Source organism: Echiichthys vipera (genome assembly GCF_963691815.1).
Source record: "Echiichthys vipera genome assembly, chromosome: 14".
Classification (NCBI taxonomy): domain Eukaryota; kingdom Metazoa; phylum Chordata; class Actinopteri; order Perciformes; family Trachinidae; genus Echiichthys; species Echiichthys vipera.
In genome coordinates this window covers 9,337,651-9,351,671 of record NC_139839.1, presented here as the reverse complement: position 1 = coordinate 9,351,671, position 14,021 = coordinate 9,337,651, and the positions used below count along the sequence as shown (strand labels likewise).

The 14,021-nt window shown below is 40.2% G+C and overlaps 1 protein-coding gene across 2 annotated transcripts in view; it reads left to right on the top strand.

The window, feature by feature from the left end:
- sh3pxd2b (SH3 and PX domains 2B) overlaps positions 1-13,265 on the top strand; it is a 39,961-nt gene extending 26,696 nt beyond the window's left edge. The window contains exons 6-14 of one of the 2 annotated variants that reach the window (XM_083926921.1): positions 3,676-3,701; positions 4,113-4,148; positions 5,288-5,419; positions 6,062-6,163; positions 8,151-8,268; positions 8,924-9,126; positions 9,431-9,477; positions 9,578-9,703; positions 9,847-13,265. In XM_083926921.1, coding sequence (XP_083783047.1) covers positions 3,676-3,701; positions 4,113-4,148; positions 5,288-5,419; positions 6,062-6,163; positions 8,151-8,268; positions 8,924-9,126; positions 9,431-9,477; positions 9,578-9,703; positions 9,847-11,376 — 2,320 coding nt within the window. In that variant the 3' untranslated portion in view covers positions 11,377-13,265. The remainder of the gene's footprint in view (positions 1-3,675; positions 3,702-4,112; positions 4,149-5,287; positions 5,420-6,061; positions 6,164-8,150; positions 8,269-8,923; positions 9,127-9,430; positions 9,478-9,577; positions 9,704-9,846) is intronic. The other variant, XM_083926922.1, reaches the window with a different exon arrangement.
- Positions 13,266-14,021: the final 756 nt, after the last annotated feature.

The following is a 14,021-nucleotide window of genomic DNA, read 5'->3' as shown; positions in this document are numbered from 1 at the left end:
CACCAGTAGCTGTTAGCTGAGTTATTCATTTTAACCTCTCTGTCATCACTGATGTGTGGCACCAGACGTTGAGAAGTTGCCTCAGTTGGCAGGAAATTCACTTGATAAGTCCTGTGATATATGCCGGCAGTGCATGTAGGGCCAGCAGTAAGGTGGAGCATGATGAGAGAGTGGGGTTTTTTAAGATCTGGTTGCAAAATCTGGGTCATTTAAATATTTTCCCAATACCTTACTACAGACTTAATAGTGATCTACTATACTGCGATAACTGTTTACTATAGGAGAAATGAATGTGCTTAATTTTGTACTACTAGTAGCAGCAAAATGTTTTGCAATGTGTTTCTCAGTTTATTTAGTTTTCTTGAGCTGTTGCATTTGTATCTACATTGTTGTTGTAGGACAATAGTGTCCATTAACACCACATTCAAACATTAAGGGACTTCAGTATGCATGGGGACATTTTCAAATATACATTGTTTGTTCATTTGTAAGCATGGATGCACTACATGTTAAAACGAGACTCTCTAGCATAGTCTTGCACCTACTGCAGGTGTCATCGTGTCTTTTTCATTGTCTAATCACCTTGACATTTAAAGCCAGTGAAATTGCATAATATTGCACCTCTTTTGATTTCATTTTCAATACTAAAGCTGCGACACAAAAACCCTAGTGTGTAGATGTTTTGGGATTACAGTATTTTTCAAAATGTTCTGTCCTTTGTTGTGTGGTTTTTGTTTGTACAAAAGTGAGATGACAGTGTTTTGATACTTAGTGTTTAGGTTTTTAATTCTACACATTGTGGCTTAACATTTTATTTTAAAACCCTTTCTCATGTAAAGTTGAGTGAATACCATTATGTAATTATTAACACATCTTGTGGAACACAATGTTTCCTTTCATATTCTTGGTGTTTAGCTAATGTCTATCTGGAATCACTCACAGGGAGTGAGCAGCTGGGGGCTCTTTCTCAAGGACAATTAACAGGACACATTGCTGTTATGGGATAAAATATTAGATGGGTGCTTACACCAGCCTACCATATTGTGATCATATTGAAGTGTGAGTTATTTTTCAACCAGTGGTATTATAAAACAGTCCAAATACAAAAAAGTCATGAAGACCTAATATTTGTGTATTTATGTATTTATTTTTTTGAGGGAAACTTTTCACTCTAGTAGCTGTTTATATGATTCCAATCAGAGGAGATTGCCAAGGACAGTCACCTCCTTACTCCTACAAAACTCCAAGCATGTGTTGGGAAAGGCAGGGAAGGGGTAGAGCATTTGCGTGAGGTGGATGAATATAGGAAAGACCTTGGTTTGTCTCTATTGAAATTGGATTACTTCTTTCTGCTAGTGCAGCCTGTTGTTTGGCTGAATGACAACAGGGCTGGTGTACAGACACAGCAGCCACTGTGAGAGAAGATTTATCATGCCCTATAAATCCACTGCACTCAGGGCCATCTTAGATGTTTTCCTTTAGAGCAGGAAAGTAAGAACAGTGAAAGGGAGGAGAAGCCAAAGAGGAGAGGAAAAGCAGTGAATGTAAAGAAGAAGTAGAGAGTTGGAGAACCAAATAAGATGGGTGAGAAGGCAAGGACTCTGTAGAGAAGAGGAACTGCCCTTACAAGAATGGGGCAAGTAAAGGAAAAGGGAAAGTAGGGGAGATCATGTGGGAAGAAAATAAAAAAGATGGTGGCATTGAGATGGAATAAGAGCTTGGTGGAAAGAACGAAGAGGAGGTCATATACAACAAGGACAGGATGAGATGAAGGGATGAGTTGAGGTGAGACGAGGAGGGGTAGGGATAGAGTGGAGAGGGATTATGAGAGGAGGGAATTACTTTACCATTCAGATCAATATTGCATACGTCCCCTGTGGTAGACACCTTTCGTATAAGGTTTGGCTTCAGGTGTAGGAACTTGATAGCTATGATTTAATCTGTTTTCAAGAAGTCCAAAGTGAAGATATCCATATAAACCTGTAGTAGGTTTGAAATGTGTCACGCCTCCTCTTAGCTGCAACATCAAACCTTTGAAGTGTGTTCTCATGTTTCCCCTGTAGTTCTAATGTGTTCTACCATTCGTCATGTGGTCGCCATATGATTTCTCCATGGTGGATGGATGTGAGTGTTCCCATGAAAGCTGGAATTGAAGTTGACCCCATGAGTAACATGGAAACTTATGAGTGGGAGATTTGATTCGATGCTCTAAACTAGTTACAGTAAAATAATCACATTAGGCCATGGATCCAGGTCAGTGGCTACGTCCGGTGTATCGCACGTCCCTGGTTTCACCTCAGTTCAAAACAAGCAAACAAAGCATACACATAGTGTACATACACTGTGCAGTCCAGATCATTGATACAGCTTTGGTTGGCCCGACTGGAAATTTCTTTTTATAGTACATTAATGGGTACACTTATGGGTTTAGATTTATTGAGACTTAAGCCTCTGCAATTAACAGCCCTGCCGATCGAACAATTCTTTATGTGGCTGAGGGCATTCATGTTGATGCAGGGGAAGAAACAAGCTGTTGCCAAGGAAAATGATCAAGGAAGATGAAGGAGATATTTAAGTAGACATGGAAGATGTGAGATGGAAAAAGGAAGGCCATTAATGAGAGTGTAATATTTAGATAACAAAGACAGAGAGAGAGAGAGCGAGAGAGAGAGAGAGAGAGAGATAGATAGAGAGAGAGAGAAATGCTGAGCATTAGCCAGCATTGACTTTTCAGGGCATCTGGACATTGAATCAGCTCCTGACTGCTGCTGTGGAGTGATGGTCTATTTATCCGGCTAATGCCAGAACCAGACAGCAGATGTTGTATTGAATTTAACATCAGACTACATTTCAGAGATTAGCTATCTAGAGGCTATTATTCACATCAGCCTGCATCAGAGAGGCAGAGGGACAAATCCTTTTCTCATGTGTCTGTAGAGTATTAATACATCTAACAGGTATCAATTATGTTATTACGTATCATTAATTATTTGCTGGAGTAATCAGCATAAGTGCTGTGCTTTAGCACCAATGAAACAAATCATAATCTGATCAAATTAAATCAATTCAAATTTTATTTATAAAGCATAATTATGGGGTGGTCGGTGGCTGAGTGGTTAGAGCAGTTAGCCCATGTAAAGAGGCTGAAGGTCCTCGAGGCAGGGGCTATAGGTTCTACTCTGACCTGCGGCACTTTGCTTCATGTCTCCCCCTCTCTCTCTCTCACCCCATTTCCTGTCTGTCCTATCTAATAAAGGTTTGAAAACTGCCCAAAATTAAAAAATAAAGCATAATTAGCCGGTTTGCCACGCAATGTTTATACCTGAAAACAGCAATATTAACAGGGATGATACTGGTAACAACAGCAGTAGTATAATGAAGTAAATGCAATACAACGACCAAACATCTCGGAGCACAAGAATAAACCCTTCCTTTCCTTACAAGGGTCAGTCCTACAATGTATGGATTGAACGAGAATATGAGCCTGATTCAATAACCAAGACCACTGCCTGACCTTTCAACAAGTTTTAGGAAATGTTGTGGCATCCATGAGATGATGTGAATTATTATGCATACTGATGATAGTATCTGTAGGGAGAAAGATGAATCTCTTTAGCTCTACAAACTGATTTGATGATTCCTCGTAGTAATGTGATGATTTTCTCTCTTTAACAGGGAACCAATTGGAAAGAAGAAATCAGGTAAGACAGAACTTTGTTTGTATATTTGAAATCGAAACAGGGTTAGGTGGCCTTGGTTATGGTGTGTTATTAAGTTATTAAGGGGCACATATAATTAGGTACTTTGTAGTTTTACTGCATGTATGCGACTCTTCTTTTCAGTCTTCTACAATACATCTGTAATCTATAATATGACTATCTCCATCTAGTGGTCACAGAGTTACCCACAGGTTAAAAAAAGATTTGTTACATGAACAAAGACACATTCCCAAATGTCCTCCTGGAGTTGACTATTATAAAAAAAACCAACTTTGCCATTTTTACTGTTTCTTTTTATAGTCTCTCTATTCTCTCCATCCATCTAATATTCTTAAATTGCATCAATGTAATTTTTTTTCAGTTTTCTTCTCCATTCATTTTCCTTTCCATTAGGGATTGTGGAGAGAGCGACTTCTTTCCTAAAGCGAGGTAGTAAACACTTGGCCATGCTGTGTGTGTGACCCGGCGGGCTGCTAGTGGCCTGTCCCCCTCACCCCCTCACCCCTCTCCTCCCCTGGCCTGGCCTGGCCTGGGCAGGGCAGGTGGGACGTAGCTCTGTTAAAGGCTTGGGGCTTGGTTCTGTAAATGAAGCATAGTGTATAGTTGTGATCTTCAGACCCTGTGTGGCTCATTTCTTGGTTGTATTAACAAAAATATGTTGCGTTAGGACACTGGGAAATACTGCAGATTTTGGCCTTTTTAACTGTTCATCTAAATGACAGAGTTTTACCAAATACTATTCCAAGTCAACATCAGGCAATTGATGTTTATATGTGAAGTAGATTTCACCTATCAGGGTTTGTTCTAGACACCTTTTTAAAGAACACTAATCAAGAGAAATGAGCCATAATGACCTATAGTTGTGCTCTTGGTTGTATTGTGAGCCCATATGTGTTCAAGTAGATTTTTCTCAGGCTTCCTTGGTGCTAACATTGGTGGCGGATTTTATTGGTGCTGGTTTGTTTCTGTGTGGTAGTGACAGCCATGTTGATGATTGACCTAACCCTCTACACTAAATCCCTTCTTTTTACCCATTGTTCAAATCTCCCATCATCCTCTTGTTTCCAACACACCATCTCTCCAATCACATCCGCTTCCTCATTTGCTTCATGTCTGGGTTGAACTCCATACTCTAGATCAGCCTCCTCTCATTTCAACTTTTTTGATCAAAAGCTTTTGCACAAATTTTGACTATAATTATTCTTGGCATTTCATTAAACATGAGTTGTTCACTTATTTTGTGCATTTTGGCTGTTTTATGAAGACCCAGCTTAAATTGGATTTTCAGTGAAGTTCCTTTAAGTGTGAATGCATTCTGACATTTTTAAAGGTTAGATTCCATTCACTGAGTTAGATACAAGACAGATGCAGTCTTTTGATTTCAAGTTCATGGACATTCATTTAACATCACATCTCAAATATTACCTGAAAGCTGGAAAGCAGAGGGTAATGAGAGGAGGCTTTTTTCTACACTATTGAGATTTCATCCTTAGATGTCTAACAAAGGAGTAGAAAAGAAAAAAAAAAAGCTAAAAGGAGTCTGTGTTCTGATTCCTCACCCTCAAAAGGAGACTCCACCTCAGCAGATCCCCTCTTCCTCGACCAGTACGTGGCAGTAACAGACTATGAGAAGCAGGAGAGCTCTGAGGTCAGCCTGCACGTGGGTCAGGTGGTGGAGGTCATTGAGAAAAATGAGTCTGGTAAGTTCTATACAGCATCCAGTATACTCCATTATTTTAAGTTTAGATTGTGCAAATATTGCTGAAATCGAAAAGCTGTTGAATTATTTCTTATGTTGTATGTTGGAATATACACCAGTATCTTCATTTGAAAGCTGTGGTGCCTTTAACTAAGATGCTAAACTCAGAGATGAGGAGATTGTATTGTTCCTCCTCCTTCCACAAAATCCATTTCAGCATGTTTTTCACATAGTTCTTCATTGACGTTTGACCGGCACTCCTTTTATGATGTCACCTCGTTGCGCCCTCTTCTTCCAGAGTAGTTCAACTGCACCAGACTGAAAAAATAGTGCCACCAACATTTTCTGGATGTGCCCAACTCCTAATGTTTGCACAACTGTAGTAGACTGGAAGGTGCATGCATTTGCATATTCTTTTTGGGGATTTTCTGGAAAATCAGTTCAACTTTTAGCTACATTTTGATGTGTGTGTTACACGTGTTTGGGAGATTATTCCATTATTCAGATTCTCTGTTACATTAAATTGAAAGAACACAATATCCGTCATGCATATCAACAATAAATTGCCACAAATCCTTGAATGTTCGCTTAGGTTCTCTCTGGATATCTTGGATGTCAATGTGTTTATATTCCTCTCATTTAGGCTGGTGGTTTGTTAGCTCAGATGACGCCCAGGGCTGGGTCCCTGCCACCTGCCTTGAGGCACAGGATGACCCTGATGACTTCAGTCTGCCAGGCGAAGAAGGTACACAAAGCTTTCCATCTAGGTGCTATTGTTTCAAATTTGATTCCCTAAAGGAAAAGTTTAGGAAGGACAGAGGCCGTTTTTCATTTACTCTTAAACCCAACTGTACGTTTTTTCTTACCATCTGAATAATAAGAGAAGTTCATGTTTGTCAAACTTGCATACAAGTACTGTTTTGTGTTGTTGTCTTTCTATTGCCTTCTGAAGTGCAACACACACCACATGAAGCGGCACGCCATTTGGCATGCGCAATTTGCTGGAGCAGCTGAGCAGAAGTGACAAAATTGTTTGTTGACACCTAGATACTGCCAGGCTATGGGCAACAGGTGCAGGTGTTTCATTGCACATAATATTCTGTTGGTGCGTGTTGCCCTTAAGAACAGCAAACCAAATATGTTTGAATACCTCAATTATAGAGCACTCATTCATTCAAATATAAATGATATGTAGCACATGGAAGGAGTCCTACAAGGTAATACTCGGCCAATATGCATAAAAGTAGACATTGATCTTGCTGACCTGTCTTTGTTGGGCATGTCATTCCTCGGAGCACTGGAGATTCATTGACAGTATCACAGATGTATAGAAATATAATACTGAAACAGAAGCAAATAAATCAGCAATTAAGCAAGTACAAATTATTAGTATGGTAACGATGTCCCTATGCTAGTCATCAACATCTTTCAGTTATGAGACATATTTAATTACACAGTCCCGAGACAATGCTCAGGGCCACAGATCATAATTAAAAGTGAACTATACGGTCTATAATGAACTACAACAAGTTATACATTGAGCTACCTTCTGTGGCAAGAGATTGGTACAGTAGTATCACTAACATGCTGGTAAAGATAGCACAAGAGCTTTTAGACTGGAAAGGGGGTCCAAAGGGAAATACATTTTCCATCTAGCATGGATGGGATTCTGTTACACTGTGATTTTTTTCTTCTTCTCAGCATCAGGCCTGCCAGGAGTAGCGCTTTGATTTCTACTAGGCCCACCGATACTGAAAATGCTTTCTTTTAGGATTAAACCATCCTCCATATGACATATGTAATGTTCACTTCCTATTTTGCCCCAATAACTGTGCTGGGATGTCAGTGCCTCGGAGATTCTGGTCACTGCCAAGGCACGTGGGTCGTCGAAGAACTTTAGGGGATCTATTCAGCACAGGCTTTGGGCAAGGTGGAGCGCACGCCTTTCTTCTCCCCCTATTCTAGTTGTGTGTGTATGTGTGTGTGCACATGCATACACAACTGTGTGCATGTTTGTTTGTACGTTTGTCCTTGTGTACGCATGAGATGCTTGTTGCCTGAGAAATCCAAGCATGCCAATTGAATCCTTGCATGCAAAGTGGATTGTGCATTTTTATCTGATGCAAATTAAAAAAAAAAACAACAACATGGTATAATTTCAATTAACCTGCATTAAACACATGATAGATCTGTAGAATATATAATATAGAATAGTTGTTGAAACACAGTAATAATAAGAATAATATAAATGGCTGTATTTCTAGCACAGTAACAAGTTTGTCCTGTTTGTGGTCGACATTTGTGGAGGATGTATGTGTGTTTTGTGTGTTGCACATGTGTGTCTCTTACATCTTCTTACTCAACAAGTTGCCGCTCAAGCCTTGCCTCATTTCAATCCGTTAGCTAATGTAAAGCAAATGGACTTCTGTACCAATTACTGTATCTCACTCTAGATTTCAGAGAGTGTTGTGATGGAGAAAGGACTTTAAGGATTGCAGCCATTCTCACTGTATACAAATAACAAGTTTAAACAATGCCATGAATGCAACACTCCACTAGACACAGTTACAGTTTGAAACGCCATTGTGTGCCACTATGTGCTTTTTCCCCCATGCCATGACCCTACATCAGCATTTATTTGTGCCCACCTATTTTTGAAACTATACACAGTAAAATTCAAAACAGACAAAATGTTCTTGTATTTAACAGTATATTCCTTTTTATGACTCCAGAGGAGAAGTATTCAGTGATTTACCCATACTCGGCCAGGGACCAGGATGAGATCGACCTAGAGAGGGGCATGATTGTAGAGGTGATTCAGAAGAACCTGGAGGGCTGGTGGAAGATCAGGTAATAAAATCAATGACATCATTTCTGGAAAAGTAATTATCATTGCCATTCATTATCCCGGCTGGGGCCTTTCTGTGTGGAGTTTGCATGTTCTCCCCGTGTCTGCGTGGGTTTTCTCCGGGTACTCTGGTTTCCTCCCACAATCCAAAAGACATGCATGTGTTAGGTTAATTGATGAGTCTGAAATTGCCCGTAGGTGTGAATGATTGTCTGTCTCTGTTTGTCTCTATATACCCCGGATAGACTGGCGTCCTGTCCGGGGTGTACGCTGCCTCACGCTCAATATCAGCTGGGATCGCCCAATGTCAGCTGGGATCGGCTCCAGCCCCCCGCGACACCGACAGGGACAAGCGGTTGAAGATGAATGAATGAATGAATGGTTCATTATCTTCCCATCCATCCTTCTGTCCCACATAACATCAATGATTACTCCCTTTTTGATATTGGGGCGTAACAATCCTTAACAAAAATACTACTAAAGAGACAAGTTAATGTGTTTAAAACAATAAATTGGCATCAGTTATTAGATAATAATGAGGGAAAAGAAATACTCCACAAACAGATCATATGGTACAGACTGTCTTTAAAGTCTACCCAGTCTGTTTTTTTCATTGTTTTCACCTGATGCCACCGATTGTACATCTCTTCTACTAAGGTACCAGGGCCGTGAGGGCTGGGCCCCCGCCTCCTACCTGAAGAAGACTGACATCCAGGGTCAGAAGCAGTCAGCAGGAGCTGCCAGTACCAATGACCTTGATGGGTTTTCTAGACAGAACCAGCAAAACAATGCATCCAAAGAGAACCAGGACAACAACAAAAAAGAAAACAGACTCTCATTTTTTTCAGACAACAAAAGTAGTAAGTGAAATACAGAACCAAAGAACTTTTTCTTTTACTACCTCTTATCTATTTTGCTCACAAAAGTGTAAGCTGTATACATAAACACATTCTTAAAAACTGTACATATATATAATTTGATAGTGATTTGCTTTAGGCTACAGTTTTATTGCCACGCCATTCAACATAACCAGTATTTAACACATAATCCAATTAAATCCATTGTAAAATTAAAATATAAAAACATAATGTGTAAGATGTTACTAATGCTTTGTAAATGTACGACTCAACAAAATGAGTGATTACATGTATTTTCCCTCCACAGAAGTGGGACTAAGACACAGACCTCCTCCACGCAGAGACCTTACAATTGTAAGAGATCCAGTTCAAATCTCTATTTGACACAGTTGTGATTGCTGTTGTACTGGAGAAAGCTCAGTTTTTCTTTCTCACTTTTCTCTCTTTCTCACAGCCACGTGGTACAAATCTACCCAAGCCGCCCATTCCTCCTCAGGTTGAGGAAGAGTACTACACCATAGCAGACTTCCAGACCACCATCCCCGATGGTATAAGCTTCCAAGCCGGAGTCAAAGTTGAGGTGGGTCAGGCACTTCTGAAAGTTGCATCAAGATTTAAAAGAATATAGTGAAACATTTTGATTGTTGGTGTTTATTCATTTATTTATGTCATAAAGTTTGAAGTGCTTTAGTTAAAACAAAATAACTTTTTTTTCCCAACCAGGTGACTGAGAAGAATAATAGTGGTTGGTGGTACATCCTGATAGATGACAAAGAGGGCTGGGCCCCCGCCACCTTTATTGATAAGTACAAGAAGACCAGTAATGCTGTGCGACCTAATTTCCTTGCCCCTCTGGCCAATGAGATGGAGAAGCTGAGACTGGAAGATGGTGGTTCTTCAAATGTTTCAAGCACAGATGATAGCTGGTCCAAGCCTTTACCAGATGAGCCAGCCACAGCCCCTGACTCCTGCGCTAGGCCTAAACTGAGAGATTGGAAGTCCAGTGCTACCAAAGTGGCTCCTACCTTCGCTGGGCCTTTACCTCCAGCCCCAGCTGCTCCTCCTGCTGAGGAGAAACCAGCTCTACCACCTCGAAGGGAGTCCATTAATAAGAGCTTTGAACTGGAGTTACCAGAGAAACCGAGGGCTGACCATTCCAAGCCTTTGCCACCTAAACCTCCAGCTCCTGGGGTCATCATGCCACTGGTTACACCCAAAGCTGCCCCTTTCAAACAGGACAAATTAGAAACCAAGAAAGAAGATAAGAGCAAAGCTCTTCACCTCCGGAATGAGATGGGTCTTGAATGTGGCCATAAGATCTCTGCCAAAGAGGTGAAGAAGTTTAATCTGAAACCCGTACCTAAACAGCCACCAAAACCCAAATCCGAAGCTCAGGAGGAGAAACCAGAGGCAGCTGGCCCAGCAGTGTTTATGAAGCCGAAGCCAGTGCTCAGACCTAAACCTGTTCCAGCTGCCAAGCCAGATCCTCCGGCAGAGAACAAACTAGACATCACTAACCTGAGAAGCAAGCTGAGGCCGTCGAAAACTGCGGATTCCGGCTCTGCGTCAGCGGAAGTGAACCATCAGAATGACACCTCAGCAGCACTTAATAGTTCCCATCCCAGTGCACCCCCTAGCTCTCCACCCACCCATATCCCTACTCTCAACAATGGTAAGCACTGCGACGAGCCCAAGATCCCCCCAAAACACATAAATGGTCATAGCCATGAGAGCTCATCACCCCCTGCAAAACCAGCAGTGCCTCCCCACAAGGAACCCCCACAGAGACCCCCCGCTATGGTTCCAAGGAGACCTCCTCCTCCAAAGAAGACTGACCCATCCAGCCCAACTGAGCTCAAACCTCCAGGAATCCAGGACATTCCCAGGGGCCCACCACCCCAACTCAGCAGACCCCCTCCCCCTAAACCCAAAGGGTTTGTTCAGATACCACCAAACAAAGAGAAAGAAGAGCCCAAAATGAATAAAGTTCCAGTTCCTCCCAAGCCTCAGTTGAAGAGTGACAAGCCTGGCCCGCCCAAGGACAAGCTTCCACCTTTACTCATGGATGCCAGTAAGGATGAGCTGTATCTTGCTGTAGCAGACTTTGAAGGGGATGACCAAACATCCAGCTTCAAGGTGGGTACGGTGTTTGAGGTGCTGGAAAAAAACAGTAGCGGCTGGTGGTTTTGTAAGAATGTAGGACAAGAAGTTGAGAGCTGGATCCCCTCGAATTACCTAAGCAAGAAACCTTAGTTTGAATGTGTACTCAAAACCATGGGCATATGAAAAAATAAACAAATGATTTCGATAAAAATACCATTACTTTACAGCTAATTAGCATTTTCTTTTTTTTAATTTATAGGTACCTTTTTTTTTTTTACGTGACACATTTTTATTTCGTTGCATTTTGATAAGAATATTCTACCTAAACTGAACCAGCAATAACACATGACCTTGTTGGGGCTTGTGATGTTTACATCCTTTTGTTTTATCACAATTTTACATGAACAAAAAGTTATTTGCTTTCGTTGCCATATGATAGTCGCCAGTCGTGTCTCAGTCTCGCCATTAAGTAGGCTAGCCGCTAGAACAGCAGTAAATGTATCTCCGCCCATGCCTTCTATGATATGATGCCTCTATATTATAGTGCTTCAGTGCTTGATATACCGTGTGCAACTGTAGACGACATAGTCCTCGTTGGAACCTTAGAAACCTAAGACTAAAAATCAAAAATCTATGTCACAGGGGAAAATGTTCAAATCAAGCAGTGGAGAAAAATAAATCCTTAATCCCTTAGACCAAGACTGCACATGAACTCACCGGAGGAGTTCAATGTCTAAACTGGGCTTTCAAGTGCGATTACTAAGAGATGTCTTTGCCAAGTAGAAGTGCTGTTTGTTATACAAAAAAACATGCATATTAGTTTTTTGTGCTATTGCAATGTTTTTCTTTGTCTACCGCATAATTAATGTTGCAGTGACTTGTAACAGATGTGCACTTTTCCAGTCATTTCATGAGATCCTATTAAGGTTTGCACTCGCTAGAGGAAGGGGAGGAATGCCATAGTGCATTTTATTTCTTAGTTTGACATTGTATTAGCTATGTTTTTTTATACTCACTGTAACAAATATCCACCAATGAAAAGATGAGGCCAGAACATCCACACTGACGAGTTTCAAAGAAGCTCTCAGTCAAAGTATTTTAACGTAATCATGTTACCACACCCAAAAAGAAATAGTGCAAACTGTGACTTTAGAGTACATCTGCATATCTGTACCAGATGTCCGACCTAAGAAATAAGAAGCTGGTGATCTACAGTGATTTGTGCAATGATTTACAATATTGTAAGTGTACAGTCTTCTCTTAACCGAAGTGTGGTGCTCAAATAACAGCAAGGTATGACCATTGTATAAAACTAATCTTTTACAGTAAGGCTTGACTGGTCTCAAGCATGGTCAGTATAGCAAAAATATTTTTATTGTACAGAAATGAGAGGCATATGTTAGCTGTTGTCACTTTTTCTTTGATGGTCCATCTGTTGGGTCCTTTACTCTGTACTGATGATGGGATCACATGGAGAAGGAGTCGAGAAGGAATTTGACTGGTTCATGAATGGGATTTGATTTTTTTTTTTTTATATTTTTGTTTGTCATGGGAAAAGTTGGAAAAAAAAGTTGCTCATGAAAAGTATGTGAAATAACTGGGTGCTAATTTCACACCACGTGGTCCAGAAATGGTGTACTCTACATTTTTTTTTATTTGGTACACCTAACGTGAATTGTTTCTGTTGGGTTTACTAAATAAATGAGCAAAATTAGAACATAAAAATATATTTTCGTGGTTCTCTAAAGAATCAGACAAGGCTAAAAGCTGCAATACTGCTTCTAGTTGCTATAATGTTATTCCACCTTTCACCCATGTTTTGTACCAAAAAAACAACAAGGATATGTTACCAACTAGAAATAGGTCGTTGGGGGTTGAGGACAAAAGACAGAAGTTACAGTACAGTGTAAGGACAATGTATTTGTTGATGGTGTCATCATTTCAGTATTGTAATCCTATTTACTTTTTTGCTATGTATTTTTATTTTCATTGGGTCTCCTTTTACTTAAATCAATAAAAGTTTCTGATTTTTCAGTTCAGCCGACTTTTGACTTTTTTCAACAAACCATGCCATGACTGTTTAGGTCACGCTATTCTATGACTGATTTAAGCAATTCTTGGACATATATTTTGACTTTTTCGACATACTACGACTATTTTCACGAAATATTACATCGTTTTTACATCACCTCACTTCATATACATTTATTTCAGGCAGCATTCATTACAATAGCATTTGCACAACAAAAAATGGCAACATTTGAATGCAATTTGGGCCTGAAATAGAGCGGGGAGAGGAAAAAATCTTACGTATACCCCACCCCTTTTTCTCATTAAGCTATTAAGTGTATCCCAAGTTCCTTTTATATTGTGTTTGTTGTCATATAATCTGTCCCGGTAATATAATATTTTCCTGGTTCTTATGTCTGTAAGTTTGTGTTTGTAGGTTTAATATCTTATTTCAGCCTCTTTATTTTTTTGCTTAAACAGTTTGTAGAGATTGGCTTTCTTTTTGCATGCATTAATGATTCCTTTTGTTCTTTATGCAATATTCCTTTACAGGGCAGTGTATGTTGTACAGAGACATAAATATGTCTAGAAATTTGCTGTATGCACTGTCCACATCTAATTCATCATAAACTGTACTCCAGTCTTGGTGAGCTAAGCCGTTATTCAAGGAGTCATACCATACAATGCCTTTTTTCGACATAATGGTCCTAAATAGTATTTCATGCAACTCTGGAAGGATTCCTACATATAACCTGACAACTAATCCTCCTCTTGAATCCTCCTCC